This window comes from Diospyros lotus, chromosome 15 (genome assembly GCF_014633365.1).
Source record: "Diospyros lotus cultivar Yz01 chromosome 15, ASM1463336v1, whole genome shotgun sequence".
Classification (NCBI taxonomy): Eukaryota; Viridiplantae; Streptophyta; class Magnoliopsida; order Ericales; family Ebenaceae; genus Diospyros; species Diospyros lotus.
Window position 1 is genome coordinate 951,998 of NC_068352.1, and position 22,647 is coordinate 974,644.

The following is a 22,647-nucleotide window of genomic DNA, read 5'->3' on the forward strand; positions in this document are numbered from 1 at the left end:
AAAACTTCCCTATCACCAGGGTAGGACCCATTTGCAACAAATTTTATTTTTTTAAAATAAAAATTGTATTAAAGAAAAATATCGTAAAGTATCTATAACTTTTAAGGTAGGAATATCCTGAGTTTTATGACGAAATCAGAGAAGATAAAACTATCAATCAACTAAACGAACCCTTTGAACTAAGGTAAAATAAATAAATCTTATGTACAATAATATACAATTGTCAGAAGAAGACTTTAGAAAATGATCATCGAAGAGGCAAGATCCCCCAACACCTAGAGACAAACACTAGTAGGAAATTAGCAAATAGGTAAATCGTTAACTTATATTCTTCCCTCAGTATTAGGTTGGTATATTCGTTTGAGAAGTTGATGCAAGAGCATACTCTTAACCCCCTTCAAACAATGACTGAGGGTGTATAAGCATACTCACGAGCCAGCTATCGTTTTACTTGAAAGTTGATGCAGAAGTATACAATCAACTTCAAGATACTAAGCTGCGAGAAATGACACGTTTGCAACAATTTCAACTTAACAAATGTAAATCAATTCAATTTTGAGTTTGGATTAATCTATCCTCCTTTTGTCTACGTGATTAAACTATGAATGATTCTTTACAAGAAATTTATTTGCACAAGGGTGTCTGCAGAGTGGGATTCATTCAGACATTTCAACGAACAGATGGTGGAGATGCTTATTTCTTACCAGTTACACTTGACACCAGGTCCTTTAGAAACTTGGCGGACTTCGTAATGGGCGAATTGATGGCCATTAGATTGTAGAGCACGTTCTCAACTTGCGCGATGGATGGCCGATCCTTGAAACTGGACGCCACTTTCAGCTCTCCGTCGTCTTCTTCGACGAGAACAACCCATCTCTCGCCGCTCAGAACGCCATCTCTAACGCACTTGAAGATCACGCCCTTCCTCTTACTGAAAATGCCTCTCACCTCCAGTCCCGTGAACGAATAAACCACCTCAAATGATTCGACAAAACGACCCAACTCGTCGAAGCTGCTCTCCTCGTCGAACCCCCATCTGGGGTTGAAAATCACCACCGGCTTCGGGAAGAAACCGTCGGAAACAGTTTCAATTGTCCCCAGTTGGGACGCCTCCGGAGCCAAGACCACGGCCACTTGAGCGGAATTGAGAGCTCGGGCCTCAACCGATGCAATGTCCGAGTGTTCGACCAAAGCCGACGCGCGCGAACCAAACGCCCGAGCGGCGGCTTCTGCCGATTCGGGATTCGGCCACAGGATCAGAATCTTGGCCGGAGAGCCTCGTGTTTTGAGGGGCATTTCGCCGAACACCTGTAGGGCGAGCTGGGAGAGGGCGGCGGGGGAGTCGTCGTTGACGGGGATTTCGACTCGGAATCTGGGCTGCTTCAGTTTCTTGAGTTTTCCGGGGAGCTTGGGGTTGTTGAGAGGCTTCTGCAGGGTGGTTGAGAGGGAGGTTTTGGCTTGGAGGATGGCTTCTTCTTTGGAGGCGGGGGGGCTTGGAGAGGGGAGAGAGGATCGAATGGCGAGAGGAAGGGGCTTAAATTTTGCAGGAAATGGGAGAGAAGAAGAAGAAGGGTGTAAGTTTAGTTGCAGTTGCAGTGAATGGTCGCCATTGTTGACAGTGTGTAAGCTGATTTTCAGTAGAGGAGCGGCCATTGTTGAGTGGCTGAAGAGCTGGATGACGGAGAAGGAGAAGAACGCAGCTAAAGCAGCGTTTGGATAAGAAAAGAAAAGATTTCTTGGAACTGTAGAAAATGGGATGGAGTGTAATTTTTTAAAATAATAATAATTAAATAACAAAAATATAAAAATTAAATATCAAATAACTTTAAACTAACAAAAATATTATTTACACTCAAATTTCTGGCTTGCATGAAAACAGGAATGAAAAATAGAAATAGAAAAATAATATTTTTTAAAAATATAAAAACAAAAAGTGAAAAAACTCATAAATAAAGCAATATAAGTATTGTTTTATAAATATAACTTTTAATATAAAAAATAATTATTTAATCTAAAAATAAACAAAAATTCTATGATACATTCAAATAAATTCTCAAAAAATTAAAAATTTTAAATTAAACATAAAAAAAAATTCGTCTCAAATCTCTTCGGAATTCCTCCCATCATAAATGTACTTTTTATCTTTCACCAATTTCTTCGGAGGCCTATAAAATTTTGAATTATCACTAATTAAGCCCCATCTTTTGAGTTTAATTACAATTAATTTGATCTTAATTTTTCAATATCCAAAATTTCTAAAATCAATGATAACATCATAGATCTTCGCTATTGAGGTATACCATGTGCCAAAGATATTATGCCCGAGCTAATTTTCATCTTTAAGGATATGACACTAAGGCTTCAACAAATCACGAGAAATCTTCTCCATGATTAACATAAACAATTTTTTTACTATCATTAGTTGATAAAAGACAAATCTTCCTTAGCTTTATTTTCATCGACTTCATCATTTGTTTCTTCATTGACTAGTAAAATGGTACTTCAATTAGGACATCATTTTTGGATACTAATTCCATAACAAATATTTGACCCTTATCACCTTTGGAAACTATCTTCAATGGCTCAACTTTGGAGTATAAATGCCTCAAGGTTTGATTCCCTTGCTTTGACAACATTCTTTTAATACCTTGAGTAGGTAGTAATACTTTCCTTAGTGTTTAATTTCCTACCTTCAAGGCTAGATGAATGGCATCCTTTAATGTTTAGTAATTCCATCTACCTTCAAGGCTAGATGGAATTTTCTCCTCAAAAGATGTAAAATTATTGTGGAAATGATTTCTACTTCACTACTGTTGGAGCTACTGTCATGAGGATTTCCATTCTAGTTCTTGGGTCTTCATAAACTTCAAGTCTTCATTATAAATAATTCTTGAATTTGTTTTTATAACTTAGTCCTCTCAATTTCTTGAAGATTTATTTGGTGAGTATTTTGACGTCTTGGAGGCATTGTAACATACAATAACTCAAGTCATCTGGAATAGGATAAGATGTGACACTAATTGGAGTATAGGATGTTGATGTGACATGAACTAGATATTTTTACATTTGATACTACGATGTTGGAATATATTTTTAATATCAAAAGATATTTGATATTAAAAATAATTATTATGGGCATTTTTACTTTTGGAATATAGAAGTTACAAAAGGACATTATGAAAATTAATTATAGAGACTTTAGTACACCATAAAGCCTATTTGCTTATATAATAAGCAAACCAGTTTTAAACCTTATTGGAGAAGAGATATAGTAGTAACTTGCAGTTCTAGGTTGGCACAGCTTCTATAAGCGTAGAAGTGACTAAATCTTTAACCTTGGTCCTAGAATTAGTGTAGCCATCATTGTTCTTGTACACAACATTTATCACTCTGGCAAGGTTGGCGACTCGCACAAGCAGAGGCATTGGCACTGCAGTTGGTTGTAACATCTCTGCATTAATGTCCTTCCATGCATCTCCAATTTGCTTCTCAAATTCAACTATTGCCTTTTCCTTTGATGCTTTATACTGTTCCATATAACATTCCACAGCAGAGGCTACGTGCCCTCTCTCCTGCTCAAACTACAATCAACACAATAAATTACTTTGTTTTGGTTTGAGAAAATAGCTTGCATATGAAAAAAACTTTCTCAATAGGCTATTAATGTGAGAATACATTGTATCAAAGTTTTCCCTATTTAAGGCTAAGTTCTTTTCTGGCTATAATTCTTACTTCAACCATGCATGATCCAAGTGATGCTTATTGGACTTATACTGTTGTGGTATTATAGCTTGACTTTGAATCTAGTTATGGAGAAATATTCAGCTTCACCTTTTGGTTCATAAGATCAAGCTATAAATTCAAATATCTTCGGTAGGTTATCAATATAAGATTGTATTGCAACTGAAAACATCACTACAGGGGGGAAAGCTTTTTGTGACGATAGAAAATCACCGTTAAAATTGCCAAAAAATTATTGGTAAAATTTTTACTAAAAAACTTGATGTTTAATTAGTCATCTACCTTGTGGCCAACCATGTCATCCATGAGTCGACATATAATAGAGGAAGCCCTAACGATTAAAGGACAACTTGACACCCAACCAAAGGCCTCTTGGGTGGCCAAATCACCCATCCCAACAAATGAATTGGTGGAAAGCACCTCATAAGCACCGGTTACGAGCGCCACTTGCATGTATTCTTCCATGAATGGAGTGTAGCCTTGGTGGAACCATTTGGCCTCCTTAAAGTAAGCCCTCACCAGCTTCTTCATCTGTGAAATTCAACCTCCACATTAATTAATGACTTTTTGATGAGATAAACTAAGTAAGAATCAATGAAAGTTACTGCTAATTTTGCATAGCCGGCCGCGTAAGACCTCCCTTGCTTGGCCATCTCCTTCTCAATCATGTTGTAAACATCAAGCAATGCGTTGTAACACAACCTCATGTACTCTAGAAGTTGACGTGTAGCGCCCAAATGCCACCTAAAAATCAAGCAATTGAGCCTCATTAGAGTGATCCATTTCAATTCATATATGCATGACGAGTTTAATGAACTATTCAAAAGGGAATAAAATAAAACTTTTCAACTGCATCGGTGAAGAGGGCAAGTTCTTCAAAGGTGTCATAGGCATCGTATGTGTCGTCTATAATGGAGATCATAGCAATCACTTTGGTCAGTATCCTTCTACCGAGCTCATATTGGGGTTCGAAATACACTCCCGTTGTCCAAAAGTAGCACTCCACTACTCTGTCTCTTGCAAACGGGAGCATCTTTGGCACATCTAAATCTTTCCACCACCTAAAAAATACATATCATTTACATGCAAATCGTTTCCAACTCAAACTACATAAGAAAATTCTATTATTTTGACTTAGGCTTAGTATATTGTTGGATAGCAGAAGAACCTTGTGATCTCACTGAGCTCCCTTTGGTGTAGCTTCTGCAACAGGTTGAAATCTAACTTGGCAAAGTCTAGGAGGAGTGTATCATCGTGGACTTTTGGCTGAAACAAAGAGATATAGCTCCTTGCCTCTACCCTTGTCAGGCCCGTCCGGATGGGGTGGTTTAGAGCATGTATCACCTTGCTGGCAAGAACATCGCCAAGGTCCGGTAGGACAGACTCCAACTGGGCAGTAGTGAAGGCGACCAGCTCATCCAAGACGTCTTCTCCCCGCACCCTGAGATGCGCAGCCTCATACAAGCTTAGCAGTGCCTCCACATCCCTCGTTAAGCATTCCTTAAACTCACCGTCTCTTCCCTTCAGTTCCTTGAACACATCTGGTTGTTTGGTCCATGGAATTGATGCATCATCATCCATACATATATACACGCTGTTAATTAAACGAAGCAACGGATTGGTTAATTACCAGAAGGCACAGGAAACCCCTGTTGTCTGAGCAGCCGGAAAGTGAGAGCAGTGCCGTAAACACCGTCGCCGGCGTCATCGAGCTGTCGATGATGCCAGGTCTCGCGCATGCGCTGCAATGCTGCATCGATCTCGCTCTCGAAATGGTAAGCCACGCCCAGGCGTTGGATGGCATCGATGAAGTCGGCAGAAGCAGCTGTCACCAACGTCGTTCTTATCCGGTCTTTCAAATGCTCATGTCGCCTCTGCTCTGCGCTTACATCGACTCCCTCCTACGTACAGAATGATCAACATTAATATAAGTTCTAACACTTAAAAGAGTTAGCTTCATCGTGCTCTGTTTGCTGTTGAGTTTTAGTGCTGTTGATTAATTTGTTTGGGTGTTCGTTGTTTAACACTTAAAAGAGTTAAGCTTCATCGTGCTCTGCGCCGACATCGTTGGCATGATCAAAACAGTTTCGGTGTTCGTTGGCATTTTTATATGAATAATGCTATTTAGTACACTTTTGTATACATTTTAAACTATACAAAAGTATACCAATGACAAAAATATCTCTCATGAGGCGCATAAAGGCGCGTAAGGCGCATGGAGAGGCGCAAGGTATTTTGGTCATAATACCCCATGTGTAGTTCAAGATATACAAAAATAATGTCCATATAACATGATTCTTTTTATATAGAAATATTATATATTTTTATATTAATTTTTGTATAAGAAATTGTGTAAGAATTAATGAGTATGGTTTCGTATCGTAGCAGACGCAGCAGAATAAACAAGGAAACGATCCCCCCAAATGGAAGGATGGTAATTGTCAGTGCGACGGGTGGCCTCAGCCTCAGCCTCAACCTGCGCTGTGGATAATGCCATAGATATGCCTTCTCTTTGCTTATTGTTTTTATGGGTTGGTTGGGAAGTTGGAAGGTTTAAGAGCTTTTGTGGGTATTTATACTTAAAAATAGAAACAAAAAACAAAAAATGCCCCAACTCACGTGAAATTGACGCCCTTTAATGTGAGTGAATCATTAGGGCTAATTAGATAACCAAAACAAAAAACAACCAAACGAGGAAGATGTAGAAACAATTTATCTAAATACTTTTCTATTTTTTAGTTGAGAGTAACTTAAACATTGGAGAATTTTTAAATATTTTTTTGACTACCTTTTATTTTATGGGTCTTCCAAAAACTATTGCTAGAAAATCAAGACGGACATTTTTCTGTGACTGTAACTTTACTGATGCATTTTGACAATTACTATAATTATTAAAAAATAGTTGATAATTTATAAAGAAATATTGTTAATTCTTTAAAGAAGAATTTATAATTTCATGAGAATCAAAATTTAGTGCACAAATAATATTATCATAAAAGTTTATTAGGGTAGTGTCTATTGTTATAGTGAATAGAAATATTACCCTTAAATTGATTGTAATTTAGAGATTATAATTTCAAATTTTATTGATAAAGAAAAATTTGATATTTATAAACAAAATATATAAAAAATTAATTTATTGACAAAATTTCTTGTGATAGGTCAAAGGGTTGACCGATACTGAAAAAGGTTTCGATGTTATCTGATTGCTAACGGGTAGTGAACCTAGAAGTCACACACTATATAGTGTTGTGTTTGATATCGACATTGTGTGCTCAAAATGTATTAGGAATTGATTGGTCAAAAGTTAACCATTGGCCCTCCTTGCCAATAGTGCATAGTTGAAATGCATAGTGTATAGTACATAGTATGAAATCAATTATTAATTACATAGTAAGAGGTGGCAGCTAAAATTTACACAATGCATACTAAAATTGCATAGTAACCTCTGAATTATTGCATGCATAATTGAGGTGGGGGCCGGTGGTGACGGAATCCAAAATTAATTGAATTTGGAGTAGAGAAAAATTAAAGGGGAAAAAGATTGAATAAAAGGATAAAGACAAGGCCTCTATCTCTTCTTCTCTTTTTGATTTTGACACTATTCATTTTTTCTTCTTTTTTTTTCTGCTTCCTTTAAATAATCATAGAAATTATATGTATAACTGTTACGTATATAATTTTGAGACACGGGCACTGGTGATACGTAGATTCTCTGTGTTTAGCATAAAAAGATGTGACCGGAACAATACTCTACTGCATACTAATTCTAGATAGACTAGGACCACCACAACGTGAGGTGGGCATGGTCTTAGTACAAAAATAGTTTATGGACCCCAACCTTACATTGGACAGCGAGTATGTGATTTGTTTATGTATTCAATTGTTGAATATGTGTGTTGTTTAAATGCCCAAACTATGTATGACATGTATACTATATTCCTCTGCGTGTACTTGATACACGATAAAAATTTTATTTTTGCCTATACCACCATACTAGTGATTCCCTTTAGTGGTATCTGAGACTTAGCTTGGTATTTAATGCATATATGCGGATGTATGTGTCAAATATTACATTTAATCAGCATGCTGGTTCTGACAGCCTGACAACATATTTTAATTGTTTCGGTTTTATGGTTGTACAGTAATTCACATTAGACATTAATACGAGGATTTAGATATGCTTATTTGGATGTTGGATTGTATTATTTGACATATGTAGGATAAATATTTTTAAAAATTATTTTGAAACAACAGAAGCGGATGTACGTACAGGATGAGCATGGGCTTGGTATATATGAATGAATGAATGTTACAAGGTTTCGTTTGATTTAATTCAAATATGTAATAATTAATTCATTTGTACATGTACTAATTCAAGTAGTTTATTTTAGTTTTTATTTTACAAAAGTTGTAAATTGAAGACAACGTCAATTGATCGCAACAGAAGCAGTGATGCAGTAGTCAATCAAGGAGTTGATGTGAGGCATGGTTTAAACCCAAGACGCTCGAGTTTATTTTGTGTGTAAGCCCATGGTCATCTTGGTTTAATTTATTAATTATTTTATTATGCAATAGTTATGTGATATAATGAATAACGAAATCTGTTGAGAGCTTAAATTAAGAAGCCCAAAACTTTTCCCATAAAATTAATATTAGATCTAAATGGTAAATCTAATTTATCGTGGCTTTCCACTATTGTGGGGGTTCATCAGTTTGATTGGGTGTATCTAAAAAACTGCAAAAGTGATGGTGCATTTTATGAAAGATTGTTTGATTTCTTCTATTAACCATTAGATGGGGCGATGTTAAATAGGTCTCACCCAATCAAGTAAACTAAAATGTGAGGAAGGGTGATGTTCAACTCATTGCTTTTATTCAGACAGTGGGTGGGATTTAACTAATCCATCAGGGCAAAAAACTATAAATGTGAGGTTTATAATAGGTTAGAAGCCACAAGTCGAGCTCCACATATGATGTGGTGGTAAGTGTTGCCTACTCAATTATGAGACTTCCTCAAGTAATTAAAATGTGAGGTGTATTCTTATGAAAGAGAATTCGACCACCTACTATTAGATTCTATATAAGGATTATGTTTTCTGCCAAGGAAGTGCAAGATTTGAAAAATTAGTGGGAGTACCCATTTAATAAAAAGTGCTTAATAAATGGAGTTTTACAAAGATACAAGTTAATATATCTATTCATTTTCTACAAATAAAAATGACAGGTTTACATCCGCTAACTCGTATTCTAGAAACCAATAGACTCACTGGCCTTAATTTTTTTGATTGATTTTGGAGTATAAAAATTGTACTCAATATGGAAAAAATAGATGACACTTTGTCTTATATACCACATACGTATTGATATTTCTGTAATAGCGATTGAGGAGGATATTATCACTTGAAAGATTTTGAAAGAACATGACATGAGATCCCGTAACTATATTCTAGCACTACAAAAAAAATTGATTTTTTGCGGCAATTTTTAAAATCGTCACAAAACATAGTATTTTGCGACAATTTTTTTAACATTTTGTGGTGATTTTTCAAAATCGCTGCAAAATTCATTAAAACATTTAATTTTGCGGCTGTTTTCAAAGAACTATCGATAAATTAAGAAAATAATTAAATAATTAAATTAAATTTCATGGCGATTTCTCAGAAATCACCGCTAAATTCAAAGATAATTAAATAATTAAAATTAAAATAACATTTGCAGTTGTTTTTCAAAATCGCCACAAAATTCGTTAAAAAATTGAATTTAGCGGTGGTTTCTTAAAAACCGCTACTAAATTCAAAAAATAATTAAATAATTCAAAATAAAAATTATAATTTAGCGGCAATTGCTCCAGCGATTGTTGAAAACCACAGCTAAATACTTCGCGACGTCTGATTTGGCGGCGATTTTCAAAATCGTGGCTAAATTACTTAGCGACGGTTAAAAACCGCTACTAAATGCCATTTTTTATGTAGTGTAGCATCAATTTCCAATGATTTGCAGCGTCAACTTGAGCATTTTATGAATGCTGCATGCATGATATAGCATCTCAAGGACCTCTTTGGCGAGCATAGTCGGACAACTCGGGTATGAGATATCGAAGAAGTTGTTTCAAGCCTAGAAGCTTGAGGGTTCAGATGTTAAAGACCATGTCATCAGCATGATTAATATGATTGGTCAACTGGACGCATTGAAATTTCCAATGAACACTCTTCTCTGGACTGATCTTGTCCTGCGATCATTGTCAGATTCTTTCTCCTCATTTGTTACTTATTTATATATGAATAAGATTGAGTGTTCTCTCATTGAGTTATTAAATATGTTAATAACCGCCCAGTCACAAATGAAAGGAAAAGGTAGAGGAGGAGTTCTTGATGTTGCTTCGTATTCTTCCCAGAAGAAACCTAAATCTAGGAAGAAGAAGAGAAATGTTCTCCGAGCTAACAAGGGTGGTGGTTAGATAGAGACAAAGGGTAAGGAGGTTCAGGGCAAGAGTAATTGTTACTTTTGCGAACAAAAGGGATACTAGAAGAGGAACTGCCTAGACTATTTGAGGAGTTTTAAGGGAAAACTGTTAGATATAAGCCCTTAAGACCAGTTTTAGTGACACAATAAGGCTTAATCTTGTAATTCTTTAAACCTTATTTATGGGCAAGTTTTATGTTTAATTTAATTTGCAATATGATTTGAATTGAACATATAAATATCCTTTAGTATAATAAGGAGTGGATACCATTCTTAATTGTTAAGAATAATCGAGACGGATAATCCACAATACGTTATACTATAAATATGTTCCTGGCCATAGAGTTCCTAACTTGGATAATTAGTAACTCGCAAAGGTCGGCACATCGTCTTCCTCATTGTTCAGTATAAGATACCGAAAGACAAGATTGGTGGGTCTCGTACCACTCTGTATAAGATACAGAAGGAAGACGAGTGGGTGCTCGTTATAGGAATGAGTTCACTGAACGGGACTGTTAATATTGAATCACATGGGTTTTATCTCACGGGTCAATGATTCAATATTAACTACAGATTTGCATTAGTTCTTAGACCTGAGATGACATGGATATTTGTGTGTTGGTGAATTAGGATATCAACGATATTATATGGTTATCCTAATCAGGGATAGCCGTACGTATCTATGTGCTTAGTTCAGTGACACACGAGGTATATGTGCATCAGACATGGAATCTATCACCTCGAGATATATGAGGAGGATGTCCTATGCGATCCAGTAGTCACTTGACGATAAATCCTTGGCCGAGGTAATATGACGTCGGAATTTGGATTCCGTAGAGGGTGTGTCATATTAGTCAAATGTGATTATTGAATTTTGTCATACGACGAGATCGAGAGATTTGACCTACTGACCATGATCTCATATCTCGTCAGGATAAAGTATGATAGATGGACTGTATTGCAGGGCACCGTAGTGTAAGGTTCACATTCCCGCTTCACATTAAATTGGGTAATCATGACATATTGCTAGATGTCACTCATGTTTTATGAGAATTAATAATTGATTCATTCTCGTTGCCAATTTAATTGTGAACCCAGAAAGTCCCACCCAATAGAAATCGTTTTAAAAGAAAAATGGGCAAATTTAGTAATTATGGAATTACTAAATTATAAATGCAATTATTTAAAAAATAAGAATAATTAAATAAGTAATATGATTATTTATTTAATTATTAATTTGGATCTGGCTTTTTGCTAGCACCTAAAGCCCGGCCCAATAGCATTTAGGGTTTTAGGGTTTTTTGTCTATAAATATAACATTAAACCCAAAATCCGATTAATCAATCCGTTGGATCAAAAACAGAAATTTTAGAGAAAATTTTTGAGTCCCTTTTTCTCTCAAGTCCATTGAAGTCTTGACGATTTCGGGTGGACCAACTCGGCATCTCACACGTGGGAGATATCAGGCGGGTTATCAGCTACAAAATCAGATTTCGTATCAAGGTAACTTTTCACTTTTGTGTCTTCGATTTAACCGTAAGATTTGAAAAACGTGATACCAATATAATCAGATTTTATTTTCCCCTGAGTATGATCAGATCATGTTTTCTAACAAAAACACAGGGATAGTCAAGGTATTTTTCCTTTTATTTGTGTCATTGAAACTAATCTTTCGATTGGTCGATACCTTGCTTCTTGGATTGTGGATTCTAGCGCTACTTCTTATATTTGTTTGTTTGCGCAGGATCTCAATCAAAGTAGGACACTTAGGAAGTGCGAAGTGGTTTTGCAGGTTGGTAATGGGGTAAGCATTGCTGCATTAACCATATGGACTACTTGTATATCTTTACCTTTTGGAAATGTACTGGTTTTATATGATTGTTTACATAAACCGAATGTGATTCAGAATATTGTTTCAATTCCACAGCTTGTAAGTCACATTTATACATCTTCTTTTGCATGTAATAAATGTTTGATTATGTTTGATAATGTGTGTGTGGGCAAAGCTATGATGATAAACGGTTTATATTTCTTGAAAACACATGCATGTGAATATAGTCAGTAAATAGTTGCTAGACATAATATCACATTAAAAGAGAAACATTCTCGAGATAATCAAATTAATCCTAAACAGTTGTGGCACATTAAACTAGGTCATATCAGCGAAAGTAGGCTTATGAAATTGTCTCATCAGGGTCTTATATGTGATTTGTGTGCTGAACCCGGACCAACTTATGAGTCATGTATTTTCGAAAAAATGACTAAGTCTTCTTTTGTTGAACAAGGAGAAAAGGCTATTGAATTGTTAGGAATAATTGGTACATTCAAATGTATGTGGGCTCATAAATGTTATGACCCAGGGTGGTTTTTATCTATTTTGTAACTTTTACTGATGATTTGTCATGGCATGGTTACGTGTACTTAATGAAGTACAAGTCGAAAGTATTTGAAAAGTTTAAAGAATTCAAAGCTGAAGTAGAAAACCAAACAGGAAAGAGTATCAAGATTATCTTAAGGCCTGTGGTATAATTTCAGATCGAGGAGGTGAATACTTGAGTACGGAGTTTATTGATTATCTTAAGGCTTGTGGTATAATTTCACAGTTGACTCCTTCATACACACCGCAGTTGAATGGTGTGGCTGAATGTAGGAGTCGAACCCTATTGGACATGGTGCGTTTTATGTTAAGCTACACGAATTTTCCTATTTCACTGTGGGGTTATGCTATTCTTATCGCGATTTATTTGATAAATCGAGTACTAAATAAATCTGTTTCAACCACACCATATGAGATATGGGTTGGAAACCTCAGAGTCTTAAGTATGTTAGGATTTGGGGTTGCCCGGTTTATGCGAAGAGGTTGAGACAGAGAAGTTGGTTCATAGATCTTAGCATATTATATCTATTTTCTAGGCGTGTTATCTTCTTGGAATAAGAGTTCATCTAAGAAGGTAGCATGGGGAAGAAAATAGCTTTGACGGAAGATGAGTCTTCTATTCCACAAATATCTGATCGGATTATTAAGTAAGGCAAATCAAGTAAGGGAGATCATCTATAAGTTCTTCATAGGTTTGGTAGAGTGTTCTATTCTTCGGATCAATGATATGGTTTATTGGTGGAAGAGATACATGAATTGTTCTTCTATGGGGATAGTGACAAGTTAGTAAACCCTACCATTTATGAGGAGGCGACATCTGATATCGATGCCCGCAAAGTGGCAAATAGCTATGGAATCTGAGATGGAGTCTATGTACTCCAACCAGGTTTGGGTCTTGGTAGATCCACCTGAGGGAATTGTTCTTATCGGGTGTAAATAGATTTTCAAGAGGAAGATCGATTCAGATGGATAGGTTTCGACCTATAAAGCTCGGTTGGTGGTGAAGGGTTTGGTTTCGACCTATGACTATGAGATTTGGAAGATGGACATTAAGACGGCTGAGTGGATTTGAGTCCGCTGATCCTCGTCAAGTGTGTTTGCTGAAGAGAACAATATATGGTTTGAAGCAAGTAGCGAGGAGTTGGAACATCCATTTTGACCATGAGATCAAAGGGTTTGTGTAACGACCCGTTAGGGGATCTAGACATTTTCGGATATTTTATTTTGGGTGCAAAAATTTTTGCTTTAGTTAATTGAGGGTTGAAAATATTTTTTCTTTGCTTATGGAGTGAAGAGTAAGTGGAAATGAGAATTTGGTAGCCCATCTAAATGGGATCCAAAAAAGTGGGGAAAGTCCAAGTAGATTGGGTCATTGAGATGTGTTTGGAATTTTAATTATATTATGAATGAGCTTGGATTATGATAATTTATTTGGGTTAGTGAGTTGGGCCATGGAATGGCCCACGGCATAGGCTGAGCCCAATTGAGAAATGAGAATTGAAATTCTTAAAGGAAAATCATAATAAAATAAATTGACCAGCAAATGTCAATAGTGCCCTTGGTCTTCCTTTTGACCATTGTAAAGGTGAAGGGCAATCAGATCATTTCGACCAAGTGGCAGGTGCAGACTATGCATTTTCCTTCTTCGTGCTGCACCTGCATTGGCGATCTTTCTCCCGAGCATACCCACATTTCCTATCTATAGCCTCTTCTTCTTATTTCTTCTCTTCCCTCCTGGCTGCTTGTATTTTTCGTCTGGGATGATAGCAGCTTCAGGAATGGAGGATTTTTCTGCATAGCGAAGTTATTAGGCAAGTTCTTCTTGCACTCCCTATTTATTTTCAGTGCAAGCTCACTTATATGCCCTGTATTTCGCTCTCTTGGATTTTCTGCTATCTCTTTTATTGTTTTGCAAGTTTTTCTTGCACTTCCTTTTGATTTGCAGTGCAAGTTCTTTTATATATCTTCTTATATCCTTGTGTAAGCTAGTCTATATCTTCTTCTGCTGAAACAATTGATGTGAACATGTTGGTTCCCTGTGTTCATTTTAGCTCATTTTAGTTCGCTGTGTTCTTTTTAGTTCACTGTGTTCAACCTTTTGTTTCTATATCTCTTTGTGGGTCTCCTTGTGGTCTCAAAATGGGGTTCGTTTTCACTCCAAGCTTTCTTCATGAATGGCATTTTATATAGCTAGGTGAGGATGGGAACCTCTGCTCGTTCTCCATCCAAAGAAGCAAAGTTAAATGTGTATATATATATATATATTTGCGTGTATATCACATCTGTATGAGCTCGCTGTTCCAAATACATCTTATAGTTGTATGTGCTATGTCAGAATGTAAAATGCTAAGTCATCTGCCACTCATTCGAATGATTTCATTGAGGTATTTAAAGGTCTCGCATCAAACAACAAAAGCTCAACTGAAAATATATACTGTTTGCCCATATATGAGACCCACTTATAAATACACATATACATACATGCGTAACGAGCTATTACCCCTCACTGATTTGTAAAGCTTATTCGAGCCATGCCCTACCTAGCCAATCCACCATAAACTCATGCTTAAACAATCGTTCGAATGCCCCTGCTTTATTCTACAAACCCAGTTATATATATATACACGTTCAGATTCATAGATGTTCTAGTGAGCTCGTTCTGAGCTCTTTCTGCTTGTCTTTTTCATGAGCTCATTTCTCAAGCTCTTGGCTACGAGCTGTTGTCGCGCGTCTAACCTAAAGCTCTTGGCACGAGCTCATCCAGCGAGCTCTTGCCCAACCCCTTAACCGCGAGCTCGTTCAGCGAACTCTTGTTCAGCTCATGACCTCGAGCTCATTCCGAGCTCTTTCCGCTTGTCTTTTGTGCGAGCTCATTCTCTCAAACTCTTGGCCACGAGCTCTTGCCGCGCGCTTGACCTCGAGCTCTTAGCGCGAGCTCGTCCAGCGAGCTTTTACCCAACCCCTTAACCGCAAGCTCGTTCAGCGAACTCTTGTTCAGCTCATGATCTCGAGCTTGTTTAGAGCTCTTTCTGCTTGTCTTTTGCGTGAGATTATTCTCTGAAGCTCTTGGTCGCGAGCTCTTGCCGCACGCCTGACCTCAAGCTCTTGGCGCAAGCTCGTCCAGCGAGCTCTTACCCAACCCCTTGACCGCGAGCTCATTCAGCGGACTCTTGTTCACCTCATGACCTCGAGTTCGTTCTGAGCTCTTTCTACTTATCCTTTCCGCGAGCTCTCTCGAGCTCTATAAGCCACAAACTCATGACATCGAGCTCGTCCCATAAGCCTTGACCGCAAGCTCATCCCGAGCTCTTCCCATAAGCCTTTGAATGGGAGCTACCAACTCACACCCTACTTATTAACCTAAGTAAATGTTTACATTTTCCTTAATTTATATTTTACCTCTAATTTACTTTAATACATAAATGTAAATAAGAAAGTACCCCCTATTTGGATTCAATAAAAATATCAAAAAAATCAAAATCCATAGCAATAAAAAGATAGAATTTTGGTTTTAGTACAGATTCACGAATTTGTAATTTTATCACCCTTGAAATACATAGTTTTCGTTTCTTGAAAAATTCAATAAAAATCATTTTTACAACAATGAATGCTAGTTATCAAAATATCAGGAGTTAGTTTTTCAAAATGAAGATATTTTCAAAATATGTTCTAATTGGTCCTTCGCCTTAGAAAAATTTCAGGTTTATGTTTGACCAGCAATCTCACGTGGTGTGGTCATTTGAATGCATGGGCACTAATCATGAATTTGAGCTATGAGCACGAATGCTAGTAAATGCATACTATCACTGGTTAAATGAAATCACAACAATCATATGATGGGAAAAATAGTTATTAAATTTATAATACTCCTCAGCTAGTGAATCAAAATTTAATATTAAATAGCCTCTCTAAAAAATTATTCCTGTGTTGTAAATTACATCAAGCATTTATGTGTCATAAATTACATCTTAAATGTGGTAAACGTTATGAGGTAACATATGTTGAATTTATCTGATTATAGAAAAGTACCCGATATGGGTAAGTGATGTTGAAAGTATGAACATCGTGGAATCAAGAATTTAAATACATGTGGTTGGAAAATGCATACATGATGCATACATGTACATGTTACATATATATATATATATATGTTTTGCTCACCTATTATTTTGCACGGAGGGAGAAAGGGTATTCTAGAGCACCTGGCATAGGATAAGGTGGCCATAGCCCGGCAGGTTAGCTCCATATTTATTTGTGAGGTTTTATGGAACTTATGCACTTTGGCATGCATCGTTTTATGGCTTGAGAGACGAGAAAATTGATATTGATAATGAAATGATGCACTCTTGCATGTATTGATTGATGGCTTGTGAGCCTATGAGAATCGATAATGATATTAAAGTTTTATGCACATTTGCATAGTGATACATGGTGACATGATCTATTAAGTTGAATTGATAAATTCATGAATTATGAATCTTGTATATAATTGTGGAGTCCTTGATTACTCTTTTAGGTGTCATCATGTTCTTGAATCCTATATATTATTCCTTGTTTCTCGAATTTGCTGAGCCTTGTGGCTCACTTGATCTTTTTTGCCATTCTAAGTGAAAGAAAGAATGTTATTGGGGGCGAGTCTAGTAGGACTGCAGCCCAGAGATAGTGGTGTACGGAGACGTATCCTACCTTTAAAGATCCTAATTAGTGATTTGGTGAGATTTGTAATAATGAGAATTTATTATGTTATGGGCATTGAGCCTCTTATTATTTTGTATGGCCATCAAGGCTAGAGTTATGAAATATTGGGAATGTAATTAAATCTTATTTAAATTTCTGCTGCTAGAAATGATGAGTTGAGTTCAATTTTGTTCTATATCATCTCTGTAAAGACATTCTTTCGAGTATTAGGAAACAGGCCTTACAGTTTGGTTTAAGAAATCCGAATAAACCATGTGTATATAAGAAGGCTAGTGGGAGCAACATTATGTTCTTAGTCTTGTATGTGGATGATATTTTAATTATGGATAATAGTGTGGATATGATGATATTTATGAAAGCCTGGTTGTCTAGAGTATTCTCCATGAAGGATCTAGGAGATGTTACTTATATTTTGGGGATTAGACTTTATAGAGATAGAGTTAGAAAATTGATAGGTCTTTTCTAGAGCTTATACATAGAGAAAACGTTAAAGAGGTTTAACATGTTGAATTCCAAAAAGAGGTAGTTGTCTATTCGAGTTGGAGTTCATCTCTCTAAAGAGATGTCCCCTAATACTCCTTAAGAGAGGGATCGTACGAGTAAGTTACCTTATGCTTCGGCAGCTGGAAGCTTTATGTATGCAATGATATGTACAAGGCTGGATATTACATACGCCATGAGTGTTGTAAGCTGATATCAGTTCGATCCCGGTGAGAGTCACTAGATTGTAGTGAAGCATATTTTGAATTACTTGCGAATGACTAAAGATACGCTACTAATTTATGGAGAAGGTGATTTTCATGTGGATGGATTCACTTATTCGAATTTTTAATTGAATGTTGATGATTGCAAATCAATGTCTGGTTTTGTTTATCTCTTGAATAGTGGTGATGTGAGATGAAAAAGTTTCAAGTAGTCAATCACAACAGATTCAACTACTGAAGCCGAGTATGTTACGACATGTGATGCTGCTAAGGAAGCTATTTGGATTTGAAAGTTTCTTTCGGAGGTTGATGTGGTTCTAGCCATTTTGTCACCAGTACCTTTATATTGTGACAACAATGGAGCTATCTCGCAGATGAAGGAACCTAGGTCGTATCAGAAATCCAAACACATTAGGCGCTGATTTCATTTGATTCAAGAGATCATAGCATGTGGGAATGTACAATTGCAAATAATAGATTCAACAGATAATGTAATACCTGAGAACTTTGGGTAATTAAGAAATGAATATTTTATTAAAAAAATAAGATTTGAGGAAAATAGGTATCAGAATAGCCTTAGAAATTGATTGAATCGACTGCAGGGAGTACCCTGGAGCCGAGATACCTAAAGAAAATGATATAATAGTGTCGAGTATTTCAAGGAATGATTTATGGCATCGAAAGAATTTGGATCGGGAATAGTTTTCGGTACAGCTAAAAATGCAGCTTCGGGATAGGCTGTAAAATCGAATTATTGTAAGGGGCCTCCGGAAAGACAACGGAATCTCGAGGGTTTTCATATTTAGTGTGTAGAACAACCCTTCAGTGGTTTCAGGAAGAAACTAATGGATTTGGGGCTAAAACAAAGATTCGGGCCAAAGTACAGTTTACCGAATTCGCCGGAGGGAGGTCGAGATGGCAAATTTTTGGAATCTTCTGAGAAGGAATGAAAGTTTTTATGACTTGAGGGATGTATTGGCAATTATGGAAAGTTCAAGGGCTTTGTGAAAATGGGCCGAGGCATAAGAGACAAAACTAGGTGGGGTGAAAGTATAATATTCCAAAGTTAAGGAGGCAGCAGCAGCCATGGATGACCAGCAGCTTCTGGTCGCCGACCAGCGCCTACTGATCATGGGGAATTGAGTCAAATGGGTTTGGAATGCCTTTGGGTTGGGTTTGGGTCGACAATCGAGCACGTGGTGGTTGGATTTGAAAGATTTCTGACCAAGTTTTTCGTCGGGTTTTGGAAGCAACAAAAGCTTGTTTTGTGGTCGGATTTTGGCGAGATTAGGTCGATCCAGGGGTGGTAGAAGCCTCAGAGGGGTCTCTTATACAAGCCATGAGCTTTTGGAAGCTTGGGTTGCCTGTAAATAGCAACGACCGAATGCCTTTGAAAAATTAATTTTGTAGATTCGTGAGTTTGTGAGCAAATTGAGAAAATCGGATAAGGGGCTTTTGTTGCCCATGTTCTAAGCTTCATTTATGTGCAATTTGAGACATTTTGGTTGAGAGTTAAGGGAGATTCGAAGCCTCGTCGGAAAAATGAGCTTTGCCAAAAAATCGTGTTGGGCAGTTAAAAAATGACTCCAATCGATCGATTTTAAGCTATTATCCTATAGAGGGCAAAGAGACGAAGCCATAGGTTCCAACAAGGGGTCAATCAGAGGTCAGATGAAGGAGATATGGCTATTAAACCAAGTGGGTCGCATGTTATCTGGCGAGTTGAAGGTTGAAGACGACCGGCGCGTGCAGCACACTCTCCAGCTGGGTCTCGCGAGTGGGCACGAGTGAGCCAACTTGTTTGGGGGAGTGCGGGCGCGTCTAAGCTCCAAAAATTGTGAAAAAAATGCTAAATTTCTCTAAAATCGAGATCTAGGTCATGTAAAAAAAGATTTGGATTTGGAGTTCTCGGTGTCTCGATTTTAGCATCAAAGAGCCTCATTTTGCATGGAAAAGCACCATCCGAGTAAGTCCAGTATTTTTATCTTGAAGTTCATAGGTTATTATGATTTTTTGTGAAGAAAGATTGGAGAAAATAGCTTAGGAGATATTTATTTGGATTTTTAGAGGCGAAAATAAGAGAAAAATGGAAATTATGAGAAAAATAGGTTTTTGATTATTATACGTTGATTAGGGTGCCTTGAGGATTAAAGTGATGTGATTTGTGCAAATTTTGAGGTTGGCACGAAAAAACGAGGCTATGCGCGTTTTTCAAGGTATCCTAAATTTTGTCAAAGGTGAGTTTTCAACCCTCATAAAACTTGGTTTGGTTCTATCTAAACTTGATTTGATCTATGCAAATGTTTTGCTGGATGTGAATGATTTTTACCTGTGATGGTTGGTTTCATAAGGGTTTGTCCCGAAATAGTTTATGCATGTGCATTGAATTTTGTATGATAAATTGTGTACAAGAAATGTTGTTTATGCATTGAGTTATGTTTTGTGGCATTGGCATATTTGTGTGTTGGGATGTCAACCTGGGATGTTGTCTCGATAGTGTAGCAATAAGTCCCCAAGTGTGTTTGTCGAATAGGGGTATCTCGGGCTATGTGCTGGGATGACCGCCTCGGTTGTCATGCTGAGCTTGGTGGCAAGAGAAGTTACACTAGGGTGACGGGTTGTATATATGGGATGAGATGTCAACTTATGATGTGGCACTTGAAGTGACAACACTAGGGAAGCGTGCCAAGGGAAAATACCCACTTGTGACCGGGGTTGAGAGTGGACACCACCCTTACGAGTCGACAAGTGGCGGGGCTGCGAGTGTACACCACCCTAGACCCGCAAGATGGGGATGCGAGTGGACACCACCCCAGATGCCTTGCGTTGTAATAGTTTCCGATATAGGTACGGATTCCTAGGATGGTGTTGATCATCATTTGGCCAGGATTTGATGTTGACATGTGCTCCATAAGCTTCTGAGTTGGAACGTAATGATGATGGAGTAATTCCCAGGTTCATGCATTGACGTTGCTCCCTCTTAAGCTAGGACTGTGTTGTGCCAATGTGTCGATGTTGTTGTGTTGCCTTTAGAGAGATTGCATTTTCCCCGGTTAGGGTTAAGTGTTGTGGGATTCTCTTGGGCCGGGTTTGTCATGATTTTCTATTGTTCATGTCTTGCATACATTCATGAAAATATTTTTGAATTCTCACTTAAATGATTCAGCATCTAATTGTTGGACTTTTGTCCCTAGAATATTCAACGTTCCAGGTGGTAGCAGCTGTTCTAAAAGAAAAGGATTGCCGAGGACTAACAACAACTTATAGGTGGATCATAGCATGTATTTTGGATTATATGCTTTCCATTATGATGATGTCGTGTTAGACGATGGTATAGTTTTGGATACTATATATGAGATGATTTCAGTTATGTACCATATCAGGTTTCGATCTAGCTTCCACAGTTGTTTATGATGATATTACCTGTCTTAGCTTGATGTTTTTAAGTTTGCTATGCTAAGAAGGTAATCGGGATTGTCGAGGAAATTACGGATTTAAAGTGTTATGTAATGGATGTGTATGCAAGGTTGTTAAAATCGGGATTTTAAGTGGGATCGATAAAGGGTCTATAAAATCGGATCGTAAAATCGAATCGTAAAATCGTAAGATTTTAGAGATAATTAAAAATATCCTTTAATTTTTGTAAATATATGTTTATAATAATATAATTTTATAAAAAATGAATTAATATTATTTAATAACTTGATTATTCCTTATTATAATTCAAAAAATGATACTTCCCAAATATAGCTCAAAAACTAGCAGATTGGTATAGGCAATTTAGAAGCAAAATATAGGTAATTTAGAGGTAAAATATAGCTTAAAATTCTTTAGAGGATGCTTCCAATGTCTTCCATTAAATTTAGATTGTAATTTTTTCTTGATTTAATATTGATTAAATCAAGTAATATCCCAATTTGGGGTTGGGTGGTCCATTAATTAATTACTTGTTTGTCTTGATTTACTTATGCAATCAATGTTAAATCAAGTAAAAATTATAATTTAAATCAAGTAAATTGGAACTTATGCAATTAATGTTAGATGCTATGTGACATTGGAATTTATGTAATCAATGTTAAATCAAGTTCCAATTTAGAGGCAAAATATAACAATTCATTGCATAAGTTTCAATGTCAGATGCTATGTGACATTGAGACGTTGGAAGCGTCCTCTAAATTACAACTTAAATCAATAGAGGTCTTTGAATCGTAAAATCGTTCGAAGATCTCTGAAGCGTAAAATCGTAAAATCGTACATGTAAAATCGAGATTTTATAGGATTTTATCCCAAATTGGATTTTACATGGGATTTGAATCGTTTAGGGGTCTTCGAATCGTAAAATCGTACGCGTAAAATCGAGATTTTAACAACAATGTGTGTATGTCTAGAAAAGTTTTGCCTAAGGAAAGATTTGGTACTTAAGTATGTCCATTTGTGACCCATATCTCTTTCCTGGAAACTTACCTGGTATACTATTCACGTACAGACGCTTATATTACATATTTATGGAAAAAAAATATATCCCCGAAATTCATGATGGTTTATTCCACATTTATAACGCCTCTCGGTTGGAGCGGGGTGTTACAGATAATATAGCTGACCCACTCACTGGGTATTCGATTCCTGTCAATGGTACAGCACTAGATGTACATGTGATGTAAA

The 22,647-nt window shown here is 36.8% G+C and overlaps 2 protein-coding genes across 2 annotated transcripts in view; both read right to left on the reverse strand.

Moving 5' to 3' along the window:
- Positions 1–255: 255 nt before the first annotated feature.
- On the reverse strand, positions 256–1,731 carry LOC127792205 (uncharacterized). Its single transcript, XM_052322629.1, has one exon. It carries the CDS (start codon positions 1,651–1,653, stop codon positions 694–696), a length of 960 nt encoding a protein of 319 aa, XP_052178589.1. The 5' UTR covers positions 1,654–1,731; the 3' UTR covers positions 256–693.
- A 1,471-nt stretch (positions 1,732–3,202) lies between these two features.
- LOC127792107 ((-)-germacrene D synthase-like) overlaps positions 3,203–22,647 on the reverse strand; it is a 40,017-nt gene continuing 20,572 nt past the window's right edge. Inside the window, exon 7 of the mRNA XM_052322463.1 lies at positions 3,203–3,581. Coding sequence (XP_052178423.1) covers positions 3,288–3,581 — 294 coding nt within the window. The 3' untranslated portion in view covers positions 3,203–3,287. The remainder of the gene's footprint in view (positions 3,582–22,647) is intronic.

Bases quoted from the DNA above. Each gene is read 5' to 3' on its own strand.
- LOC127792205 (XM_052322629.1), bottom strand. From the start codon at position 1,653: ATGGCCGCTCCTCTACTGAAAATCAGCTTACACACTGTCAACAATGGC.